Source organism: Phalaenopsis equestris, unplaced genomic scaffold (genome assembly GCF_001263595.1).
Source record: "Phalaenopsis equestris unplaced genomic scaffold, ASM126359v1 Scaffold000210, whole genome shotgun sequence".
NCBI lineage: Eukaryota > Viridiplantae > Streptophyta > Magnoliopsida > Asparagales > Orchidaceae > Phalaenopsis > Phalaenopsis equestris.
In genome coordinates this window covers 464,457-491,638 of record NW_018164652.1, presented here as the reverse complement: position 1 = coordinate 491,638, position 27,182 = coordinate 464,457, and the positions used below count along the sequence as shown (strand labels likewise).

General features: G+C 33.7%; 2 protein-coding genes and 1 long non-coding RNA gene across 3 annotated transcripts in view; 1 reads left to right on the top strand and 2 right to left on the bottom strand.

Annotated features, from left to right (window-relative positions):
• The window catches only part of LOC110023086 (protein PGR-like), a 44,861-nt gene extending 44,397 nt beyond the window's left edge, over positions 1-464 (bottom strand). The window contains exon 1 of the mRNA XM_020722310.1: positions 67-464. Coding sequence (XP_020577969.1) covers positions 67-212 — 146 coding nt within the window. The 5' untranslated portion in view covers positions 213-464. The remainder of the gene's footprint in view (positions 1-66) is intronic.
• A 4,677-nt stretch (positions 465-5,141) lies between these two features.
• Positions 5,142-6,061, top strand: LOC110023115. Its single transcript, XR_002293846.1, has 2 exons — positions 5,142-5,367; positions 5,584-6,061. It is a non-coding gene; the product is annotated as an uncharacterized LOC110023115 (long non-coding RNA).
• Positions 6,062-20,806: 14,745 nt separating this feature from the next.
• LOC110023101 (RNA-binding protein cabeza-like) lies at positions 20,807-22,177 on the bottom strand. The gene is made up of 4 exons (XM_020722331.1): positions 21,933-22,177; positions 21,339-21,732; positions 21,183-21,253; positions 20,807-21,011 (listed from the first exon to the last, which is right to left on the bottom strand). The coding sequence occupies exons 2-4, from the start codon at positions 21,719-21,721 to the stop codon at positions 20,998-21,000; spliced, it is 468 nt and encodes a 155-aa protein (XP_020577990.1). The 5' UTR covers positions 21,722-21,732; positions 21,933-22,177; the 3' UTR covers positions 20,807-20,997.
• Positions 22,178-27,182: the final 5,005 nt, after the last annotated feature.

Sequence of the window (27,182 nt, the reverse complement as noted above, 5' to 3'; positions counted from 1 at the left end):
GAGACGAGAAGCTTATTAATTAAACAGAAAGCTATCCAATTACAAAAAAGGCGATAAATCCATCACCTGTATCCCGCCACCGTATGGATGACCATAACTGGTATCCCCGCCATCACTCCAGACAGGTCTACAGACTTCCGCCGGAATGCTCTGGCTGCTATCGCAGACGAAATTAACACAGCAAGGGCAAATCTAAACCACAAACCGTCCATTTGTTTTCTTGGCCAAGTAGGAAGCAGGGATTTGGAACCGTGGAGGTGAAATAGAACGAGACGGAGGAGGCCGACTCCCAGTGAAAAAGAAGGAGAGACAGAGACGATGAAGGGGCAAGCAGAAATTTCTGGTTTGCTTCGCCATCGACATTTGGTTGAGGGAAACTCACATCCAGTTTCAGGACCAGCAACATTTAGGCGGAACCATCCTTGCTTTTCGGAGCTCTCTTTATTGAGCCGGAATAAATTTAATATCCCTCTCTCACATATGCGTTTAGAATTTAGATCGCAAAATTATTTATTTCAGCCTTTCGATCAAAATCACTTAATAACTGAGAGAATTTTTTGTGGGGAGTGCTCACATATGCCGTCATGTGTGTTATATTATCAATATTATTTTTTATTTATTTTTAGGTTATTTTTGAATTATTCAAATGTAATATATGAACATCTCTTCAATAACCCTGAAATAATTCAAAAATAACCTCGAAATAAACTCCAATATATTATTTCGGGTTTAATAAATTAGAACTGTAGATGTTATTTTGGGGTTATTTCGAGTTTATTGCAGAGTCTGCATTTCACTTTAATATTTTTTTAGGTGGGTCAGATATAACACACATGACGATATATTACTGGGAGTCCGTATGTAGAGCTACGTCCAGAGTCCGAACAAATAATTTTTCTATAATAATTTCTATAAAATCAATTTTAAAAAGACTAAATTTTTTACAATAACTCTATACATTTTATCTCAAAATGAATCAATCAGATGGGCTATGGAGCGATTCCAACATTCATCAAAAACCAATAGCCGATATTTCTCAGTTGGTTTGAATTTTCTGGTGAGTTTGGCACATAAGGTAGTGAAGCCCGAGGATCTAACGTTCCATTCAATTCCTTCGCAAATTGCAAATGACCCTCGGTACATGTCATTTTTTAATGTCTACCTTGATTATTACATTCATACGTCTACTTTTATTACATGAAAGATTAAAAAAAATTTAACTACAACTCCAGGACTGTATTAGAGCTATTGATGGAACACACGTCGATGCACGACTATCTAATACGGATAAAGTTGCGTACACCGGTCGGTGCAGCGACCCCACACAAAATGTTATTGTCTTGTGTGATTTTAACATGTGTTTTATCTTTGTAATGACTGGATGGAAAGGAAGTGCCTACGATAATCGTGTTTTCAAGTACGTTACTAGAACCTTGAGACATTGATTTCCGTGCCCACCTCTGAGTAAATACTATTTGGTTGACACCGGATATCCATTACAGAGGAGATGTCTAAAGCCCTATCCAGATACAAAGTACCACATTCCTGATTTTGAAAGATCTAGTGGTGTAGCACGAGGCAAGAAAGAGTTATTTAATAAAAGACACTCTTGCGGCGTAATTGAAAGAGTGGTCGGAGTGTGGAAGAAGAAGTGGGTCATATTACAAGATATGTCGGTTTACTTTTTTTCTAAAGCAGGTACAAATAGTTGTTGGCACAATGACACTGCATCCGACGCCACCATTTTAGATCGGATGAGGAGTTCGCCGTTCTAGAAGATGATTCAGTGCAAATCCCACCTGAAACATTCGAATACTATGTGGGACGTACAATGCCACACGAAGTTTTGGATTCACATGATGCATGCACTCTAGAGGGTGAAGGAGCATCAGAGATGACGACTTTAAGAGAAAAAATAACAGATGATATCAGTCATTCATCATTGAAGTTTTTTACAGTTTTCTGGGTTATGTTTCATGTTTCTTTAGGGATGTCCACACATTGTCGAATGGTTTCCACAGCTCAATTATATTTGGAGCAACAACTACGATGTTATGTTTTATGGGTTATGTTATTTTTTGGTTTCTTGGAATTGTTCGATTCCATTTTATTCTATGTTCCATTGTTAGGAAATGTTCAGAACTGCTGATTTATATGGGTTGACCCTATGTTGTTATTGGTTTGGCATAACCTTCATTTCTGGGTTATTATATTTGCACTATATTTGTACTATACTGCTATTTTTGTTATTTGCATTTGGTACCCCTGTAAGCTGCATTTGTTTTCAATGCACGACTGCTAATAAGTACTTTTTTTTTAATTGTTGGCATGAAGTATAAATTGTGATTTTGTGGCATGAAATGAAAGTGATGTTTTTAATTGGTGGCATGAAGTATAAATTGTGAATTGGTGGCATGAAGTATAAATTGTGGCTAATTATACTTGTTGCCGTTCAACTATGATTTATAAATTGTGGCATGAATTGGTGGCATAAAATAAGTACTAATTTTATATGGTGGCATGAACTAAATTGTGATTTATATTATCTTGTTTGTAAAGCAGCCATACTAGATATTGTGTCATTGCTTGACATTCAACAATTATCTTAGCAGTTATATTATTTCGGTGTAATACAATGATGGACATTATATTAACAGTTATATTATTGCGGTGTAATACAGTGCTGGGCATTATCTTAACAACTATTATAGTGGCTTGTCTGATTGACATGAATGACTTTTATTTCAATTGGTCTTGATGTTTATAGTAGCTTGGATGACCCTATACTTTAAGGGCAACCGCTGCTAAGGATAAATTTCTTGGAATTTATGTTTATATATACTGGTGTATGACTGTTATGTATGGCTGTTATATATGGCAACTATAGTGAATTAAGCAGCTCATTTTAATGTTTGTTTGCAGAGCTGAATCAATTTGCATTGGACAATAAAAATATCAGTGCGAATGGGAGGCTTGTTACTCAATTCACCTTTTTTTTGTATCACACATACATTATCATAACATGGAATGAGGTTAATTGCAGGGGTAATTCTATATTCACCTGCAGTTACATAGCTATAGGGGCAATTTTCATATACGCCACTCAATTCTTATGTAATAGTTGTTGGGTTATGAGTGGAACAACTGTTTTATTTTAGCATTTTAATGGATTTCCATATTTCCTTTTTGGTGCTTGTCTAGCTGCCTTCTATTATTTTAGGTGGTGTTAAATAGAGTATTAGAAATGAAGCACTGTTTATCTGCATTTATTTTGAATCCGAGGAAGTTGGATTTCCTATTAACCAAGCTTGAAATTGTTCTCAAAAATTCAGTTCTTGCAATTATTCTGCATTCAATGTTTTTAATATGTATAATGTTTCTACTCTTCATGTTAAATGATGCCATTGGTTGCATCTCCCAGATTGGTCTGAGTTATTATAATGGTAATTGAAGGAGTGCTATGATTTATTTATAATAGTTGAGATGGTTATAGTTGCTTCAAATAGATGAGTTATTATAAAGGCCGTCCAAGCTACTTCAAATAGATGAGTTATTATAATGGTTATAGATTGCTGCTCCCATACATTACTCTTCATTTATTATAGTTGCAGGAGGAACCTTGGAAATGCATGGAATAAAATGGTTATTAGCTGTTGGTTTGCTGCATTGGTCTCATATTCCTTTTTAAGCACTAGTTGTTGGTGAGTGACAAAATTCTGGCTACTTGATTGATTTGGATTAGTAAAAGAGATGTCTTTAGCCTTTTGATGCACTTGACAAGCCTTATGATGCACATGCCTATGCAATAGGATTGAGAAACAAGTTTTTATACTTTTTTATGTCTATTAATTTTATTGAGATAACAGTGGAGCACCTTGGATGGCTAAAGAACTTTGTTGTCGACAACCATTGCTTCTACACTTTGGTAAGTTGAGTTTTCTTTATTCCCTTTTTTTTGACTGATATACTCTTTTTATAATAATTGCAGGACGGTAAGCTCGAGGTATTCAGGGAAGTCTGGGCAAGTGATGTGTCGATGTGGGCAACCGTCATTGCTACTCACGTCACGACAGACATAGCTACGAGCAGCAATTCAATAGGTGTCCGTAGTGGGGATACAGACCAGAAGACTGTAAATTCTTCAGGTGGACTGACAGTGCAACTATTTCTACGATATCCAAATTGGACACAGCTGCTCGGAGTTCGAAAGTACCACAACGGGAGACCACCACATGTGGTTCGAGTACTTCCGTTTCTATGATATCCCAGTCGGATGAGTTTGCTCGGGGTTTTGATGTATCAGAATCGGGCAACATTCGTCGTGATGTGCTTTTACATTTTAAAGTCAATATTGTCATTTATTTTCTTGTAATTTTAACATGTTATTTTTTTTTTTGGGTATATTATAATCCATATTAGTGTGTGAATGTGTACTTCACTTTCATATATGTTACTGTGCTTATTTGATGTAATCGGAACTTTTGAGTTATATAAATATTATTCAAATTTTTTGCATTTTCATCTTGTGAAATTTGAGAAAATAATAAATTCTGCGTGATAGATTATTCATTCAACAAAAAAAATCTGCGAATAAGCTGTTTACAAAATGTATAAAACAAATAGCTAAACAACTTATCCAGAACACGAACAGATTGATCATTTATCCAGAATAAACTGTTTTCCAAACGCACAAACCAAACAACCAACTAATTTATTCGGATCAGCTGCCCATCAACAGATTATCAGGGTTTATTCAGATCAGCTGTCCATCAACAGATTATCAGGATCATATCAGCAGAAGCTGGATAAGCTGTAACTGCCCCAAACAGACCCTTAAATTACAAATTAACTTATTCTGATAATTTATAAATTATCAAATTATCTTAATAAATTAATTATCAGCATATCAACAGAAGCTGGATAAGCTGTAGCTGCCCCAAACAGATCCTTAAATTACAAAATAACTTATTCTGATAATTTGTAAATTATCAAATTATCTTAATAAATTAATTATCAGCAGAGGTGTTTGAGACAACTAATTTTTGAGTTTTGAAAAAGTCGAAGGCATGTTTGTTGCGCTTGTTGGGTTTGGTCGGTGGTAAAAAAACGTGCATCCAATCCTTTATAAATCGCGGCCGCGGGATACACCACGCGGTCCGCGTTCTGTTCGAGCTTACCTCTAGCCCCTCGCTCCCGTACCCGATCTCGCTTTTTTTGCCCTAGCTCTGCGATCGAATTCCCATACCCACGCCTCCTCTGCCCTTCTCCTCTCGCTGTAAGTTATCGCTCTCTCTCGTTCTCCCTCATCAGCGCCTCACTCGCCTGCCCTTCTCCGCTCTCTTTCACTTGATGTTCCGGTTACTCTCTGTAAGTTACGGTTAATGCATTTGTTGAATCTCTGTTATATAGCGGTCTTTGTTGTTTTTGAATTCATGCGTTTGGGATTCTTTAGGGTTAGATTTGTTATTGGTTTCGAATTAATTCGCCACCTTGTTGTAATTTTTCTCCCCTGTGTTTGATCTATCGGGTTTAGTGATGCTTTTTTTCTGGAAATGATGGGTAGTTGAGGCCTTTTCCTTGCAGGAATTGTGGTTCTTTTTTAGCATGCTTTTGGGGAAATGGCTGTTAGTATGTGCCACAAATGGTTCTAGCTCATGATATCAATGATAATGCTATGGTTGATGGTTGAGTGATGGTTAGCAAGAGTTGGTAAATACCATCAAAGACTCACAAGGATTGCATAAAAAATATGTTAATAGCTTCTAGCTTGAGCATTTGAGCTTGTTTTAACATTGGATTCGTTACTGGTTTCAAATTATTTCGCCACCGCGTTGGAATTTTTTTGCCCCTGTGTTCGATCAACAGGTTTGGTGATGCCTTTGTTGTGAATATGATGGGTAGCTGAGGCCTTTTCTTTGCAAGAATTGTGGTTTTTTTTGCATGCTTTTGGGGAAATGGCTGTCTGTATCTGCCAAATATGGGCCTAGCTCATGGTATCAGTGATATTGCTATGATGATTGCTTTGGTTTTATGGTTTCTTCAGTATTTCCATTTGGTTTAATGGTTGCTTCGGTATGTATATGTGCCACATAGCAAGAGTTGGTGAGCTGCCACATACGTTTCTTTGGTTTTATGGTTGCTTTAAGTGATAAACTCATTACTTTAGATCAAAAGTTGTGCAAGCAATACGAAAATAACAATTAATTTCATTAGTATGAATTTTTATTTAAAATTTGAGACGGTTTTATCCAAAATCTGCTTGGCATTATAGCAATTAAATTCTGGCAAACTATTTGGCTATTTATTTCAGGATTTAAGTTTGTTAAGAATTTGTTATGATGAAATTGAGACATGTTACATTAAAGAAAAAAAAAAGTTTAACCCCAACCTTATTTCATTGCCTAAAAATGTGATTAAATGATCAAGTTGTGGGGCATTTTTTATTCATTGCTCACAATCAAAATAATGGTTAGGTTATAGATTAATGATAAAAATATTTTAAAAGAAATGAGGTTAACATCATATGAGTGCATATTAGTGATAGTTTTATGTCTCAAAACATCTTTTTGAATCATCTCCCCAATTGGCATGCATATTACAGTTTCATCATCTACTACCATCTCACCTAACACGCCTGTTATATTTTAGTTTGAGGCTTGTTAAAATATAGTTCATACATGTTAATGACCAATATAATTATGAAACACTCCACATAATCATAATGTCAGCCTGAGAAAATTATTGCATGAACCTGGAACATCTCTTTCTAAATACCAAAAGTTATTTCTGTTATTTTACGTAGTTGAGCTTGATGATGGTTACACAACTACTATACTACTTATTATTTCGGTGATGCATCTCCATGATAATCTCTTAAATATATATATATATATATATGGAAGGAGCACTGCTCCAACTATATTAAAGGAAAGAAAAACCAAAAGGATATAAAGAAACCAAGGGAACCCTTTATAAGAAGCAGGATGGGCCCTTTGAAAAAACCTATGAAAACTTAGTTCTAACATAAGGTAGGCGTATCAGATTCCCTTCCAAAAGTAATTACAAAGAAGGATTAAAGGATTTGCTAATAAGAGGATGATTACTGTGGAGTCCCATTCGAGAGAGCCAATTTGCAGGCCTATTACCTTCTCTATGTATATGGGAGACAAAAAGTTGAAAACCATCCCTCATATGCTGAATTTCCTTGATTAAGTATATTAGGAGCCAAGGTCTGTCAGTTGCTCCATTCATAATATTCACTAATGTACTAGAATTTGATTCCACCCAGAGGTGATGAATACCAAGTTTATTGGCAAGGAGGAGGGCCAAATATAAAGGCAAAATTTTAGCTTCTAATGGGTCTTTGGCAAAGGTAGAAGATTGGAAGTAGAGCAAACAAACACCTCTATAATCCCTAAAGACACCACCCATGCCAGCATGGGGATGAAGAAAACTGCCCTCAATATTAACCTTGACCCATCCTTGTCGTAGAGATAACCTCTTCACCAGTATAGGCTTAATAGGGTTGGAGTTGTTTTGAATATCCTGAGAGAAAATCGGAGGGAAATGCTAAAACTTAATAAGTTTACGTACATAAGCAATACACAGATTAGCCACATTCTTCACCCCAACCTCAGCCTCCTCATACTTCATTTTGTTCCTAGCCATCCAAACAAACTAAGCCACAATGCAAGGCACCAAAAATAGTTTTCTATCCTGCCAGTCTTGCCAGCACTTATAAAAGTTCTCCCAGGACAGATTCAGAACTGATAATAAAGCCTGACTTAAGAAATTCTCCCAAATCAGTTGCATAGTGGAGCATTTGAAGAATATGTGATATACATATTCCTCTTCCTGTTTACAAAAAACACACCAACATGGCCCCCATATTCCCATCCAGAAGCCAATTATCTAGCCATAAATTAACTTTACCCTTCCCCACTTCCCAAAAGAAAAGCTTTTCAGCCTCCTCCCTAATTTTTAGCATCTTGGCCCAAATAATATAATCACCCATTTTCCTTTCAACTTGACTGGGGTGGATGTGTCTGCAATATTTGCCCATCATAAATCTAGATCAGAAGGAGTCTTGTGATCTAAACCTTATCCAAATTTTGCAAAGATTAACATGTATAAGATGATGAAAGCTTTTGAAGCCTAGGCCCTCAAGTTTTGTAGCCTTATATGCCTTACTCCAGCTAGTCTAATGTAATTGCTTCCTTTGTCAAGACCACAAGAACCTATTAAAAAGTTTATTCAGACTCTTATGTGTAGATTTCTTCAGTACTGTCATTTGCAAGAAATAAGCAGGTAGAGAGGATAGGACACTTTTGAGAAGAGTAACTCTTCTACCATTTGACAAATAAGAGTTGACCCAGCATTGGAGTTTGTCTTGAATTCTTTCCACAATATGATCAAATTGAACTTATTTTGCTCTACCTTTAATAAGCAAAGCACCTAGATATTTGATTGGAAATTGACGAACACTAAAACTAGTGAAATTAGAAATCCAATTCTTCATAACAGGCTTAACCTTCTGACTAAGAACAACTACACATTTCTGGATATTCAAAACCATGTCAGAGCTTCTTTGGAAATGTTCTAAGCATTTAAATATAGATCTAACAGCAGGCTTAATAGCTTTAGAAAATATAATAATATCATCAGCAAAAGCAAGGTGATTAATAAGCATATTAGATCTGTGACTGTAAAGGGAATGCGGTTCTTCAACAACAACCTGATTTAACAATCTAGAAAGATAATCAAGAGCTAGAATAAAGAGTTAAGGAGAAAGGGGATCACCTTGCTTAATGCCTATGGAAGCACTGAAGAACCCATGAGAACATCCATTAACAAATACTGATTGATAATTGTTAGACAACCATCTACCAATAATAGAGATAAAAGAAGGAGAGAAGCCTCTAGCAGTGAGAACCTCATCAATAAAGTCCCATCTAATAGTGTCATATGTTTTCTGGATATCCAATTTGAAGATTATATTACTCCCTCTGACTGTCTGTCCAGATCCAAAACCAGCTCCTGAGCTAAAAGAACAGTGTCCACTATGCTTCTACCTTGAACAATGGTAGTTTGATTTTCACTAATGATGTGGCTGAGGTGAGGTTGTAATCTACTTGCAATTAATTTGCTAATGACCTTTGAAATTATAGAAGTCAGGCTAATGGGTCTGAAGTTTTTCCATTTAAACTTAGCTTTATCCCTAGGAATTAAGGTGATAGTAGATGAAGTGAAATACTTAGGTAGGTCACAACCCCAAAAGAAACTTTGTATAGCCATCATGATATCCCTCTTAATTATACTCCAAGCTTTCTTATAAAAATCAGTTGTGAAGCCATCAGGCCCAACCACTTTAGAACTATCAATTGAGGATAAAGCCTCCCAAATTTCTTTCTCATCAGGGATAGCAGCAAGATTCAAAGTTTTAGTAAATTCAAAACTCCTTCCCAAAAATACCATTCTGGATAGGATCCTTTTCCAAAAGAGGTTGGGTAGACATTTCCTTAAAATAATTCACAGCACTAGAGGCAATACAATTGGCATTATGAAGCCAAACCCCATTCTTATCAAGAATCTTATGAATAGTATTGCTTCTTCTCCTGTAGTTAATACAAGCATGGAAAAATTTAGAATTCCTGTCCCCCTCACAAAATTTAACCTTTGAAACTTTCTGTGCATAGAAATCCTCTTGCATTGAAATGGCTTCCATTACCTCTTCTCTAAATAATTCAGTACCCACCACATGATTCATTTCAAGTAGATGCTCCCACTTAAGCACAGAGTCTTCAGCTACCTTGACTTTAGCATTAACATTTCCAAAGACACTCGAATTCCATTGTGACAGCTATTTTCCCACCTTCTTGTGAAGTAACCAGAGCTTGATCCAAGGATTTTGATGATTGTAACCTTTCCAAGCTAAAGAAACTTGATTGAGAAAGTCACTATGTAAGGATCACATATTCAAGTACCTGAAAGAAGACCTATTCTTTAGAAGAGACAACAGTTGTAATCAAAATAGGTCTATGGTCTGAACCACACATAGTCAGATGTTGCACTGAAGTATGAAGGAACTCATTCAGCCAAATATAATTGACCAAAATTCTATCTAATCTTTCCCAAACATTCCCTATCCTCCAAGTAAATTTGAGGCCAAGAAACCTTAAATTAAATAGCCCAGCTTTCTTAATATTGTCATTAAAGGAACTAATTAGATTTAAGTCTGGTAATCTACCCCCCTTCATTTCATTAGGGGAAGCCACACAATTAAAATCTCCCCCCACAAACCAAAAGGAACTTATATGACTATTGATATCTAGCAGATGACACCAAAAGTCATTTCTAGCCACTGCTGAACAACCTGCATGGATAAAAGTGGCCAGGCCACTAGTTTCCCAAAAAGAGAAGCTCAAATGAAGGAACTGCTCATTGTCCCTGATATCAAAACAAGGAATCTCATTTCTACAAAACAACCATATTTTATTACTCAAATTAGTGAAAAACTGAAAACAATAGCACTTATTAATAATTTTTTGAATATGTTTCAACACCAAGGGTTCTATAATAACAATAATCCATGCATTATATTAAGAGTAAGGATTATGTTAAGGGATCTAGGATTATTTATTTGTTAGTTTTCAATCACTAATGTCTTGATGCATATACCTTATTTCCAATACAAATAGTGCTTAAACTCAAAAAGTACATAGTAAGTTACACTCGAGCCTAGAAAATAAATGTCAGTATTTATCGATATGAAGAAAACATGTAACAGATGATGAATCTTGTTGGGCATAAGGGTTAAGCTTGAAAGCACCTTCATAAAGTATGTTACTTTTTCTTTATTTATCAACACTCAATTATTGACATGACTCCATATATATGATTGCATATATACTCCTAATCCAATGCACACATCTCACACTTAGTTAATAGATAAAAGAAAAGAGAGCATAAAATGTACAACCAATAAAAAAAACCACATCACAATGGTCACACATGTGAAAAATCCTAATTACACCATACATTAACAAACATCTATGGGTGTGTCCATCACAACATCTAAGTTGTGCAGATATGTGTGGCTAAATGCATACTCATATATTTGAAGGGGTTACCAATTATGACACCAACCTAAAGATCTAAAAAAACTAAGATTTTTCATCTGATCCAATAGTTTTGAAAATATATTTTATGAAATATACATACATGAATATAATTATAAGATAAAAATAAAATTTTTCTAGGCATATAATATAGCATATCCTTAACTATCTATATTCTTAGAACAATTGTAAAAGATATGGTTATAATATTTTCTTCTTATTACCCAAAAAGATAAGCTCACAGATAATGATCACTAACATATCACACTTAGATGACAATTCCTGGTTCTACTCATGCCTTGCAATTTAAGTGTTGACTCTCCCTAGACCTTATTCGTAAGTGATATGTGGTCTCACCACTACAAGCAAAGTGATGACAAAAAAATGTTCAAGCTATAAGCTTGAACATATTTGGGCACCTAACAAATAATAATATAATACTTAATGCCATGCTTATGTGATGTAATAATTAAATAGTAGAAGGGCATGAGTGAAGAAATAAGGCATCGTGGTGCTAATTCGCCAACTTTGAAGTGCTAGAATTATAGTGTCAAGGTGCTACTACCCATACAACGCAATGGCATCATATCATCTTAACACATAGTGTAATGAACATGAGGCTTGATTAAGTCAAACCATTTATTTTGGTGTGATAAAACAGATGCATGCATTAAGATAAACTTGATTGGCTAGCACCATGATGTCACCTAGGTGGAGGCACTAAACTCTAAAGTTTTAATCAGAGTGAAGGCATCACAACCCACAACTATAGCATCAAGGCACTAGCCACTCTAATTTGAACCTATCCTAATATATACATGATATAATGCGTGTAATAGTGTACTAAGCTAACATGCAAAACTTTTTTAATTTTAATTTTTATATTTTTTTATATACCTAATATTTTCAATAGTGACACTCAAGTTTTCTAACATATGCGTTACCTGGGTAGGATATAAAAGTGATAAGGATTATAATTATGATTGTTGGCTTCCTTTTTATATACAAATTATATGGTAGAAACTTTATAAAAATTCCTAGACCATTCTCATGTTTATGTGAATGTAAATAGGCTAAAACTTTCATATAAAGTATGACTACCTTGAAGGAAATGATGTGTCGCACTGAACACTACAACCAGGCTTGTCACCCTGACCTAACATTGAGGAATTAGACCTGAGTGCATTGGTGCTCTTAAGCGGTGTTGCAATGTATTGCTCTTGGTTTCTGTTTTCTAGGCCTAGCTTCATAGCACTATAATACAATGTCGTAACAAAACTGCCCAAATTAAGAGGAATTTTTGCAGCTAACCAATAGGGATTTTTCCCTTCATTTTAAAAACAACCAATAAACATGAAGAGAGAGAGAGAGAGAGTTTAGGAGGCATAAAAATTGAGTTTTTCTTAGTCATAAGAGGTTAATAGTGTCGGAGATGAATGGTGGGGTTGCTTATAGGGAGAGATCTTTAAAGAGAGCTGAAGAACTTCCTCTGTTGAAGTTTTTTATAAGAGTTTGAGGGAGAAGGATAAAGAGGTATGGAAAGAAGTTCTCTTCCTTTTCTTTTAGAGATTAAGAGAGTTCATTTTATGAAGCAGCCTGAGGAAAAGATCAATATAAAAAAGGTTGGAGAAAATTTTGAACTTTGGTAGCGAATTTTGATTAAAATCCTTGATGCAAAAAGTGGATGGTTGCGTTAGACAGTCATCAACCATTATAAATTTTTTGTCAAAAAATCATGACATAAATCCTTTAAATCATTTTATAAATATTAGAGCGTTCATTGGAAAAAACATGTTGTATGGACTAAATACAATAAAAGGTATGCAATGGATGCTAAATTGGCGTCTGAGTGTAGTGTCAAAAAAGTAAGGATTTCCACATTATTAACTGATGTGGGAAAAAAAGTTCGTCCATGAACTAATATTAGGATAAGATATTAGAATATAGATACTCTCACACATAAATTAATGTAATTGGTAGATTTTATGGTTCATAGGAAAATAAATATCTTATGCATTTAAGAAACTAAATGGGTTGGAGAAAAAGTTAGGATATTGATAATTTTGATTTTAAACTTTGATATCCAGTCAGGAGTCGACTATAAATGATATATGTGTAATTATGGATAAGAGTTTGAAAGATAAAATTGTAAAAATTAATAGATTAGAGATAGTATTATAGCCCTAAAGATTATTATTGATACTAAAATTTTTAAAGTTATAAGTACTTATGCTCCTTAAGTAGATTTATATATAGGTTCAAAAGGAATTTTTGGAAGATCAAGTAGAATTAATACAAATGATACATCTTGAACAGAGAATTTTATTGGAGGAGATTTGAATGGACATGTTAGTATAGTGATAAAATATTTTTGAAATATTCATGAGGACTATAATTTTGGGGTGATTGATGAAGAAGGAAAAATCATATGAGATCTTGCTTTACCTTATGATTTTGTTATTATTAATACTTTCTTTAAGAAAAGAGATGAACATATTATTACTTCAAAGAATGAATCTAATAAAATACAAATTTATTATCTTATTATGAGAAAAAAGAGAGTGATGAAAATGTATAGACTACTAGGTCGCTCTAACTAAAAATTTAAGCACTCAAACAATGATTATTAATTCTAGATTTTAAGATGAGGAGTTAGAAGGTAAGAACATAATGAAGTGCTGTCATAATTTTGATGGGGGCACCTAAAAAACAAATAAATTTATTTTTATGAGCAAACTTCAAGATTTCACGATTTAAGATGTTCATGAGGAAGCTAAGTCTTTGTGGGATAACATAATAGACACTATTAAACAAGTGACAGAAGATGTACTTGAAAAATCAAAAGAAAAATTTTTAAAAATAAAAATAATTGATGGTTGAATAATAATGTGTTAGAAAAAATAAAATATAAGAATTTTCATTATAAAATTAGTTTAAATGTAAAAGTTTAGATAACTGAAAAAAATATAAAGTATCCCGCTTGGAGTCTAAGAAAATAATTTTTGACGCTAAAAAAATTTTACTTTTAGTGATCTTTGTAATAGATGATATACTAAAGAGGGTAAAAATATACATATAAACTAATATTGTTAATAATATTAATAAAATATTTTATTTGCACCATCATATTTGTAAAAGAGAGTTTGACATAGCTTTACAAAATATAAAGGGTGGAAAATAAGTAGGGCATGCTCATATTCCAACTGAAGTGTGAAAATATTTAGGAGGTTTGAGAGTTTCTTGGCTTACTAGACTCTTTAATATTATTTTAAAAACTAAAAATATGCCTGAAAGGTGTAGAAAGAGTATTTTGTTTCCCATTTTTAAGAAAAAAGGGGATGCACAAGAGCATGCAAGTTATAAAGGAATCAATTTAATGTGTCGTGTATTAAAATTATGGGAGAGAGCACTTGAACATATGTTAACACATGATACAAAAATTTCTCATAATCAATTTGAATTTATACCGAGTAACTTTATTATAGAAGCTATACATTTATTGAGAGGTTTGATAAAAAAATTACAGAGAGATTAAGGAGGATCTACATATGATTTTTATTGATTTAGAAAAAACTTACAATAAGGTCCAAGAAAAGTTCTTTGCAGAGTTATAGAAAAGAAATATGTTGATATGAGTTGCATTTAAGTCATTAAAGAAAAGTATAATAAAGATGTTACCTGTGTTCAAACAGAAGGAGGATTGGCCAAGTATTTTCCTATTTCACTTAAATTACATCAAGGATCAGCTTTAAGTGCATATCTTTTTTGCTTTAGTTATGCATTCTCTTATTAGACATTTAAAGGATGATGTACCTTGGTGTATGCTTTTTCCTGATGATATCTTTCTTATGGATATGACTAAAGAAAGAGTTTAGAAAAAAAACTTAAATTTAAGAGTTCTACATTAGAGTTTAAAGGCCTTTGTTTGAGTAGATCTAAAACTGAATATATGGAATTTAATTTTAGTAGTACTACATTTAATGGTAGATTTGCTAACTATGGGTGGTCAAATCATTAAAAGGTGTGAACATTTTAAACATCTCAGGTATATTGTTCAAAGTTATAGTGATATAGATGAGGATGTTAATAGTAGAATTCAAGTGGCTTGGTTGAAGTGGAGGAATGTATCAGACCTGTTGTGTGATCGAAAAGCATCGCTTATACTTATACAAAAATTTTATAAGATGGAGGTGAGACCTGCAACGCTTTATGACACAAAATGTTAGCCATTAAAAAAGAAGCATAAAACTAAGTTAAGTGTTGTTGAGATGAAAATTTTTAGGTGAATAAGTGGCTTGAAACTTAAAGACAATGCAAAATGAATGTATCCATAAAAATGCTTAGGTGAATAGTAGACAAAATTAGATAGAGTTTCCTAGATGGTTTAATCACATTAAACATTGACTATTTGATGATCTGGTTAGGAAAATAGATGTTTTAGATTTGACTTATATTAAGAAAGGTGGAGGTAAACCTAAGAAGACTTGGGCATTTTTTATAAAAAAGATATCTTAATTTATAGAAAATATTTTGTTCAAGGAGCTTTATGTAAACTATGTAAATTTGTGAATGAGAAAATCATGGTGGATCCATGACAACACTATCAAATATGTATAAAAAACCTTCTACTTCAAATAAGATTTTTTTTTATTTTTATGAAGAGGTTATTAAAAAAAAAAATGATGATAGAAGACAGTTTGATGCCTGAACACTTGAACAATTTTATCACTGTAACAATCCAATTATGTTATATAAGGATCATATTTAATGATGAGGTCAGAGTACTATTAATTATGTCTTCATTGCCGGAGAATTGGCCATAACGGCGAGTAACCTTTCAGGGAATATAAAGTTGAAATTTGATGATATCACGAGGTTGGTGTTGAATAAAGAAGTTCACAGAAAGATAATGAATTGTGAATCTTCATGTTCAATATTGAATGCTAAAAATAGAGAATGAATCTGGACAGGAATATAGGCAAAGATAAATTCAAGTCCAAAATAAGAAACTCCGTCAAACAAAGGAAATGGTAGTGAAGAATGTTGGAACTGCAAAAAGAAAGAGTATTTCAAGCAGGATTATAAAGCTCTAAAGAAGGCTAGTAGTAGAGGAAATAAAGTGAATCACTTTATAAATGCCTCTATAGTAGAAATCCAAGGTGACCCCTTGTATTATTTATCCCTAGTCATTGTTAAATCGTAGATAATAGATTCAAATATCTCTTTTCACATACACCCCAACTAGAAGGTATTTAGAAATCACTCAAAGTGATCTACAAAAGTTTTATTTGGGAGGCAGTAAGTTGTGCAGTATTGGAGAAAAGGGTGATGTGGATATCGAATTGCCAAACACTAGAAGCTTACTAAAGTTATACATTTCTAAGTTTGAAGAGAAATCTCATCTATGTGAGACAGATGTCAAAGTCAGGGTTTGTGACTACTTTCACCGGTGATTTGTGAAAGATGACCAAATGACAATGATGATGGCTTGGGGCAGCATTAAAGGCACTCTTCACCTGATCAAAGAAACAACAAATTTCATTAGTATGACTAGAACCAAGGTGGATGCAAGTCTATGAAACCGTAGGCTTGGCCATATGAGCAAGGCCCCTACTTTCACAAAATAAACTTCAGGGTTTAAAATTAATAGATTTGGATTTCTGTAAAGATTGTATATTTCACAAGCAAAAGAAAGTTTTTTTCTTAAAAGTGGGTTAATGGTGAGTCAAAGAAACTGGAGTTAGTGTATATTGATGTATGGAGTTCTTCTCTAGTATAAATCATTGAAGGTTCCCACTTATTTGTCTTATTTATTAATGATCACACAAAAAATGTATGAGTTTATCTTAAAGCAAAAATTAAGCATATACGTAGTATTTAAGATGTGGAAGGCTATGATAGAAAATGAGATATACTTGAAGTAAAAGTGTATCAGAGCAAATGATGGGTGTATCATGATAAAAAATTTAGGAATTTTTATGCTATTGAGGGGACCAAACTTGAGTTTACTATCCCAATAACTTCACATCAGAATGGATTAGCTGAGCATACGAAAATAATCACAGAGCGTGCTAGGAATATGAGACCACATCCAGGCTTGTTAAAATAGTTTTAGACTAAAGCAGTAAATACATATGTCTATATGAAACATTATCCATCAGTATCTCTGAAGGAGGGCTTACCTGGAGAAGCCCGGAGTGCCAAGAAGGTAAACCTATCTCTTTTAAAATTAATTGGGTGTTATGCATATGTGCATGTCGATATAGGGTCCAAGAGCAAGCTTGACTTGAAATATGTCAAATGTACCTTTATGTATATGACTTAGATGAGTTTGAGAATAATTTTAGGAACAATCATAATCATAAATTTATCAAGAGCAGAGATATCACTTGAAATAGAGATGTACAAGGACAATGTTAGAACTCAGGATACTCAATAGTTACTTCTAAATAGTCCAAGTATGTTGATTAGGAGGGTGAAGAAAAAATATGTACTCAATCAGATGGAGCACATGGAGTTTCTTAGTTAGCTGCTATTAAAGTAAGAAGATCTGATAGAGTGATATAACCGGTACAATTGTATTTTCTTTTGTTACACAATTTATTACCAACTGATAGTTATGAACCAGAGTGCCTTAAAGAGGACACTCAACTTGAAAATTTAAGAGAGTGGGTGCTTGTCATTGATAATAAAATATAGTTTGCAGAGTCAAAACAAAAAAATGAAGATTTAGAGGAGAAATTATACATGGTGCTGCCACAAGATTACACGGTTTTAGTTAGGTTGAAGAAGAGTCTCTATGGCTTGAAGCAAGCCCTCAGATAGTGGTACAAGAGGTTTAATAGGTCATGTCAGATGTGGGTACATGAAGTGCCAGACCGATTATTACTGCTTCATCAAATACTTCAATAATTGTTATATCTTGCTCCTTTTATATGTGAATGACATGCTTATTGTAGGGGCATATTTAGAGTAAATTAGGAACTAAAAAGAACACTTATCAATTGAGTTCGAGATGAAAAATTTTGGTTTAACAAAGAAAAATCCTCGGGATGAGAATTAACAGGGACATGACTACTGGTATATTGAAGTTGTCTCAGATAGAGTATGTTGAGAAAATTTTATAGATGTTCAACATGTGTGAGGCAAAACCAGTTTGCACCCTCTTAGGTAGTCACTTCAAGCTCTAACGAGCAATCTCCTAAGTTTGAAGCTGAGCAAGTATAGATGGGAAGAACTTCATGTGCTTCATTAGTTGGAAGTTTGATGTATGTTACGATTTGTACTAAATCAGATTTTGCGTATGCAGTGAGAGTAGTCAATAAGTATATGGGTAATTCAAGAAAACATCATGGGGAGATAGTGAAGTGGATTCTCAAGTTTTTGAGAGGAATAATCAACACATCGCTTTGCTATGGAAATACATGAATCACTCTACAAACATTTGCAGAATTAGATCTGGCAAGTATTCTTGGAGAAGATACATACAACTCAAAATTCCATGGTCATGTTGACAAAGGTGGTGATTATCGAAAAACTAGAGCTATGCTTGGCTTCATTGGAGTACTTGAAGGTTGAGATGAGGGAGACCTACACCACGGTACGTGAATATGAAGATGGTACAGATGGAGATACATATAAGGAGGACACGTGTTGAGTGCTATCTTTGAAGAAAACACACCCCACAATTCTCCATCATAAAATAACATATAATAGTAAGATTATAAATTCGTACTCTGTTAAGGGACATTGAAATAAATAAATACATTTTGAGATCTCTTATTTATAAAATAAGCTACTAATAACTTCATCATTCATGAAGATAATTAGAAGAGATACGCCTCATAGTCATAAGATATACCTCCCTTAAAATAAACCATTATCAATCAGATGATAAATTTTCTTAGAGGCTAAACTATGATTTATATTATTTGCTAGGAAGATTCATCTACTTATCACATACCCAATTCCTATGTATTAACATATAAACCATCTATACTTCAATTTTTACATACATATCACCCAACCTATGCTAAAAACATAGGAATCATATGATCAATACATAAAAAGTAAAGTTTAGGTGGTTGATCCTTTAATACAGAGGAATGAGTTGGTACATATGTAAAGACCTATTTCCTAAAATGCACAAATACATAAAACTCATGTTATTATAGGATGCAAGGAGGGATTGATAAACATAACTTTTCTTTCATATTAAGAAAAAAAGATATATCAGCAATGACTAATCTTTCTAGACAATCTTAATTGACAACATAAACTTCTTTAATTTTATTCCAGCCAGCAAGCTGTCTGCTCTTACAAGCCCCTTCACTATTGTCACTCTTTAAATGCAGCATTGATTTTAATTCATTCTTGTTTTATTGGCTGACAGAGAAACTAAAATATTGTTCATATTCTGAAGTTTAAAATAATAGAAATGCTGAATCAGCCTGAATGCTTGTGAGCAATGTGGGGGTACACAAGAGCCCCAAAATAAAATGGTGAAGTTTTAAAAATAAAGGTTAGTTAACTAAAAGCCAGATTTTCTAAGGACTGATTTGTGATTTTTTTAGAGCTTAGAACGTGAGGCTTTTTGGTTTGATCAGATTACCAGCTAGGATATGACAAAAGCTCAGCACAACAAGCCTTTCAAAAGCCGTTTTAAGCAAAAAAGATTCCCCTGAAATCAACAAATTTTATCGATTGTTTGTTTCTGTAGTCTCACATGATTGATTGGAGCTGGAAACATTTTTTTGAAAGAGAGAAATTATTTGATTCCTGGAGGCATGTTGTTGAGATATTAATATTGCTTTAAAATTTTTCAGATTTTTGTACAGAATTCTGAAAGATAATTTGTTTTCTTAAATGATGTGTCATGTTTACTAGCAATAAAATGAGTCCAGAGATGTGCATTTTTTTGAAAGAGAGAAATTATTTGATTCTTGGAGGCATGTTGTTGAGATACTAATATTGCTTTAAAATTTTTCAGATTTTTGTGCAGAATTCTGAAAGATAATTTCTTTTCTTAAATGATGTTTCATGTTTACTAGCAATAAAATGAGTCCAGAGATGTAACAATATAATAAATACTTATCTTCAATAATGCAAAAAAAAAAGGAATTTACACACATTCCTCACAATTCTTATGAATTTACATATGTAAGTCCCAAAGTCTGATATTTACATTTATCACCCATTGCTGTCATAAGAAAAAGATAACGATGGGGATAATTTTGATCGTACGTAAAATATTTGTAAATATGAATGTGTAAGTATTCAATACGTCAATACATAAGACTTGTTTGGTATGTGTGTAAAACCCACAAAAAAAATTATAATATTGAATTTAAGTATTCAAGTTAAGAAAATACTGTTGAGAAGTTGTTTATGTGTAAATCTTGAAATTATACTCTAAGAAGTAACTTTCCAAGATAAATTTAGTCCCTTGTGGAAGATTGCAGGAGTTTGCATGTAATTTTCTACTGCCACCAAACATGCAGAAAACAACTATATGATCTGATGATAAAATGGGAATTTAAAACTTTATAGGAGATGTTATGCTGAGAAGCTACAAAGATCCTTTCAAGGCAAACAAAGACACTTTTGAGGTACTTCTAATAGAAAGAAAAATTAAAAAAAAAAAACATAAGCACTACAAGAGATTGGCAGTTAATAGAGGAGAGCACAACTTTTAAAGCAAACAAAAAAACTCAGAATGAGCACTCTGTTGTGAAAAATGGCAGGAGCCATTGTTTCATTAGAGAGCTTTAAAACCAACAATAAAAAGAAAATACAACAGATGGCTGGAGGGCAAAACTAGTGCTGGAGTCAAAGAACTGCTATCTTCCCTTCTCTTCTCTTCGCTTCTCTGGTTATAATCTCACACTTCAGTGCCTGAAACACACAAACCAAATTGGTATTAAAGGATGCAATTACTGAAAAAACTATTCAAAGTAAATAGAAAGAAAAATGCATAAGGAATTCTTACAGGGAATTTTATAGTAATGGTTTATGAACACAGATTTCAATTGTAAAAATAATTTCTTAGAGGAGAAGATCAGTCACCAGAATCACGAGGCGCATTGCATCGAAAGCATTCCATTCTGCTTGCAAAGTTATGCTCATTGCAACCAGACCTGAACATATATAAACAGAATTATTAGCCCAATCCAACTGGTGTTCACCTTAGTCAAATAACAAGAACATGAGGAAGAAACACACCTAGTGCAAATCCAGTCACCGGATTTCCATCCGGAACGGCCACTGCCACCGCCACCACCGCCGCCAAAACCATAACCTCGTGGGCGTGGCGCATCACCACCATCCAAGTTTCCAATGCCAACTGAAGTGTCCTCCTTGAACCCACCACATTTGAAGCAACTAGAGCGACTCGCAAAGTTATGAGCACCACACTGGCAATACCAGTCACCGGGTCTAACATCAGAACCAGTACTGAATACAAAGGAAGAGCCACCGCGGCCACCACCAAAGCTACCGTAATCGGTGCGGTCGCCGCCGCCTGACCGTGGGTCACCGCAGCGCTGGCATGAGTCCCTCCTGCTGTGGCATGACCTGCAGTTCCAGTCTCCTGGCTTCCTGTTCATCTTAAAGCACCCTAACACATTGAAATTATAATAAAAATCTTAAATGAGAAGCCTGAAGAGTGATAGCAGAATAACAGCTGAAAGAGATGTAGTTTAACAATTATTATATGAAGCTACATGCCAAGTTCAGTAAGACCAAGTGATAGTTCTGGTTTATGATTGAACAATAGCTGAATAAAGACCATGGAGAAGGGTAGAGTAGAATGCTCACCAGATATGAATGCTGTAGTGTATGGAAGGCTATCAAAGCCTGTAGTTTGGTTTGATTGTGTGGTGAAAGTAGGGAATTGAGTAGCTTTTATAGTTGCACAAAACTCTATTATTGAGAATCAAGAGTGGGTTCGAAATATGGTGCTGTTCCCATCTTTTTTTTTTTTTACTGCACTCTACCTGAACAATGGAATCGCATAAAGCCAAAAGGGAGGTAAAGAGGATAAAGGGCATTGAGAAGTATGCCAAGGATAGGAAAAATTATGGAGGGTATCGAGGGCCATGCTACATCTTTTTATACATCAATGAATGGGGGTAATGATCTAGTGCATGTGAATAATCATTATAAGAAGTTCAAACACACCCCTGATTTCCATGTTTTCCTAATCTATGGAATTTGTTTAAAGCCATGAAACATCATTTTAAGTAAGGAAATTCCAGCTCTAAATGAGTTGGTAGGATGGGGAGAATGGTTCCTGTATTTGCCAACTTCATATAATAGTATACTAATTTGATTAATCACATCATTATTATTATTTTTTTGTTTTTTTAACGTAAGGTGCTAAGAACCAGCTTAGGCATTTTTCCAAGTGGAATGGGGCACTTGAAAAGAATTAACTCCATCACTTAAATGTTTTTTTGAAGGTTGATGGAAATTATTTAAGATTATTAAGCCATAATCATTCAATTAAAGCGAGGAAGGAAAATTATTAGTTTTCATGTTTCATTGTAGTCTAAGTTCAAATTTTTTTGGTAATTAAGTAGCTTTAAACAAACATACTAAGGAGCTGTATGGGAAAAGATGACATTTAAGTTATTAGGATTTAGTAAATCTCATAAATTTGGATTTACTAAATTCTAAATGGTTTGAACCAGAAAACTTTTTTGCAATGGATTTATTAAATACTATAAATTTAGCATAATTATTTGGTAAGTAAAACAAAGTGAATAACTCTTCTTTCAAATCCTATAAATATTGTAAATCTACCGATTTTTGGGATTTAGTAAATCCAGGATTTACGGCCGAAAACGGTGAAATCCAGGTTTATTAAATCCGCGGCTTTCTTTTACCCAAAATGACCACCTGGCAAGATTTAACCTACATCTACGTAAAATCTTGCTCTAAATCCGTTGCCAGATAACCCCTAAACTAGAGTTTGTGGCAGGCACAGCCTAGTGATAGTCTAACACACTCATCTATTCTGACCTTTTCCATCATTCATCTCTCATTTTCTCTATTGAATTTCACCCTCTCTTTTACTGTTTCATCATAAAGATTTACTAACTGAACTTGAAGCTCTTGCACCAACAATTTGTAGAAATTATTTCCATGTATCATTCTTACTTAAACTCAAAAGAGACTTAGCACGGCATAGCTAGCTAGTCGTTATATGCGGATGTACCGCCCCCGAGTATTGCAAGTTGTAGATGCCATGACTTCCCTGCTGATGTGAAGTTGAGTTGCACACTACCACTAGAATTGATACCCATTTGGACAATCAAATTCTTATCTTTTTTTTATTCGTGATTTTCTTTAACAGATGAGCTTATTGATATGCGGTCCACAAATGAAAGCGACAAGAACCAGGTGCCTTATTGTTGTCCTATGTTAAAATAGAATGGAATAATGAAAATGCATCCTAATCTCATCTGAACATGTGAATATTCCTTATTCCCCCCCCAAAAAAAAAAACATCATCAAACCCCCAACCCAACATGTAAGGATTTCAATTCATACAAACACATACAACAAATGCCTACACAGATGTATATGCTCATGTTCTCGTGTGTATATGCATTAGTAGAGCATAGAGACAAATAGAATACAAATCATTAATCTCTTGAGTACAACATTTGTTTTTTTAACAGAGGGAAGCTTCCTTTAATTTGAGTTTATCCGCAAATGGGTTCAAAAGTAAAGGAAAACTGGTGAGTTTCGATAAAGTTGATGTTAGAAGTAGTCTTCGAGGAATGATTTTGACCATCTTTCCCTTTGTTTTAGATCTCCCTCCCTCTTCTTATCCTGAATGATTATTGTTATTCTACTCCTCTTACTTTCACCCTTTTCTTTTTCAAACCCTTACGTTTTCATTTTGAATGCCTAGCTTTAGCTTTACTTCTCTCTATCTCTCTCGTGCTGCAAGTGAAGGCAAGTTTCAAAACCTTGCAATAACCAGCCCTCCATTCTCTTGGGGTCCGTTAAAGAGGAAGTGGCATACTGTGATAAAGGAAAAAAACAAAGAAGAAAATTAAAAAAAGGAGAAAAGCAATGACACATTAGGAGAAAGAGAAGGTGGGCTGATTCGATTGTCTTTGGGAAATGTATCCTTGCATGATCATGGTTAGTGAGGAGAGTTTTGATGACATAACATGCTTTTCTTCTCCTTTTTCCCCTCCACCACTATCTTTGCCTTTTATGGCAACTAATACTATAATGACCTCTAGGTGTGATATTTAAGACAAAAGCTTTTTAAGAGAGGATCAATCTTTCATAAAGGCATACTTGTTTTAAATATATGGATTTCCAACAAGACCATATAAGCAACCAAAGATCTCTACTAGAAATATATAGGCAAGGATAAAGCTATCAATGCACGAATTTATGACAATAACTAGCTATGTGACTGCTAAATTGATTCATCTTGTAAAAGATAAAGTTGATTAATGCCAGACTAATTATGTTCAAATCTAATTCTTCATCCTCCCCACACTTTAAGCTTAAAAATAACAAATTTTGCACCGATATATAATTGAACAACTTTTATATTGAAATATCTTATTTCCATGAGAGATTGTTCTCCTATTTCTTAGCAAAAGGCCTTCAAGCTGAAACACTTTCTGTTAGTGAAGCATCGTATTTATATTTGGTCATGGGGAAGACAAGTCTAATGCAAGACGAGTTTGATTGATCCTCATATCATAAAGTAACTCATATGATACCAGTTTTTTAAATGCAAATCTAAATCAATTCAGAAGTAAAACATTTTTCTTCTATTATATATATATACATCTTATATCATTCAATCATCTCTTTAAATAAATGAGAATTTAGATTGATTTAAATTTTATAAAAATGAAATAGGGAATTAGAGAAATAATGCGAGACTACTAATTCATAAAAATATAAGATTATTTATCCTCATGCCTCTTACATTATTCATCCATATCCTTAAATAATTGAGATTCCATGTGGATTTTAACTTTTATGAATATGATATATAAAGATGAAAAAGGCGGATGATGGGCTAGTTGAATATTTAAAAAAAAAGATAGATGAGTAATATAAAATATATGGGATAAGTTTTACCATACTATATATATATATATATATATAAATATATATATATATGCCAAACTTGGACCATCAAAAGTTTGAGCTGATAAGAGTAGGGGTGTACATGCTCAGCTCGTGTTCGGCTTGTTTATATTTCGAGCTCAAAAATTGTGTTTGTGTTCGGCTCATTTGCTTAGTGAGCCGAACATGAGCCGTTCACGAACAAAAAAATCGTTTTGACAACCCTAATCACATAGCCATAAGATGTTAAGGATTGGGACAAGATTTAAAATATTATTTGAATCTAAATTAATAATTTTTATTCTATTTTCTTTATTAATACTTTTAATTGATTATAAATCTTTGTAGCCTTGTAGTCAATAATTTTTTTTAAAAATACTACTCATCAAAGATATATATATAATTGATTAGTAGTATTTCGAGCCAAAATGAGCCGAACACGAAATTTCTAGCCAAAACGAGCCGAACACGAACGAACACATCTTAGTTTGTGTTCGGATCGTTAACTTATCGAACAAAATTAACGAGCCGAACACGAGCTTCTTAACGAGCCGAACACCAGCTGTTCGCGAACAACGAGCCGTTTTGACAGCCTTAGATAAGAGAGGGTATGATGTATTTGGCCCAAAGGCCACATTGGCTGCCGTGCCTAGATAAATAGGCCACTATTGTGGGATTTCAAAAAATTTTGGGATAGACTAACATCCCAATAAAAAATGTTTTGGCCAATTGGCAATGCATGATATCAAAGCAATGATAAAAATTTCCATTAGTTTTTTGACATGGCTACACAATCTTGCGTTAACCATTAGTACATAAATGCAGTATGCACATTTTTCACATACATACTACTCAAACATCATTTGTCACAGACATCATATCAAAAAAGTATTTATGTATTAAATAAGTAATACATGATTATTAAAAGAAATCTTTTTATAAAATCACATTTTTTTTTTTGAATTAATGATAATTTGAAACTTATAAATGAGTGTTGAATGAGATGGTTGAATTAAATATTAAGCAATTTTTTTTTAATTAATTCATTTTAGAGAGTTATTATTACTAATTGTATTATTTTCAGAGAATATTTGAAAGAATAATACAGAAAATTCAAACACTGCAGGAAAAAGCTATCTTTTTGCTGAAATATCATGTGATTTTCTCAATCAGTATTTTAGCTAGAAGTTTTCAAGCTAGCACTCTGGTGTGCAATTGCCTGTTGTATGTTGGCTGAAACTTCAGTTAGATTAGTTTATCAATTGAATACCAGTTGATATTTTGTTTGGTAAATGAAATGACTTAAATGCGGCTGATTTACCAGCTAAATTCGGTCAAAAATAAAGGTTTGTTTGGGGTAGCTGCAACTCATTAAAAAGTCACTGAAGAATAATTTGATGTTGCAAAAAACTACAGTGATTATATATATATATATATATATATATATATAGATATAAAGTTAGATCACATATAGAAGTTGCTTCCGCATCTAGCTAGGGCCGGTGGAAAATGCTGATTTCAACACAGTTTTTTAAAAAAGTTGCTAAAACACATTTTATCCAAACGGGCAAAACTGAGGTCACCGCACTGCTGCCCCAAACAGACTCTAAGTACAGACTGAAAATTTAATGGGTAATCAACCGCAACTCATAATTTAATCAAACCCGAGAACACAAAACCCGTACTTCTCCCTTTTTGCTCTCTTGTTCTCTCTTGGCTTGGTTTTCTCTCATGAGTGTTTTACTTGGCGTTGGGGAGGTTCTCGAGGGAGATTGGCGGGGACTTGGCGACTAATTTTTTCATGAGTAAGGTATACCAAACTAATGCATTTAATACGAGTAAGATGTAAAGGAGTAGTGTTTTATAATTGAAGTTTAGGTTTTAATGATGTTTAGGGTGTGTTCTGTATTTTGTCTTTTATGTTTATTATGAACATTGCATTTAAACCCAAATTAT

What these genes read in the sequence shown, in the direction of transcription:
- LOC110023101 (XM_020722331.1), bottom strand. Translation starts at nt 21,721, where the DNA reads ATGAACAGGAAGCCAGGAGACTGGAACTGCAGGTCATGCCACAGCAGG. An exon ending in GGTGACTGGATTTGCACTAG is followed by an intron (nt 21,254 to 21,338) that starts GTGTGTTTCTTC and finishes ATATATGTTCAG; the next exon opens with GTCTGGTTGCAATGAGCATA.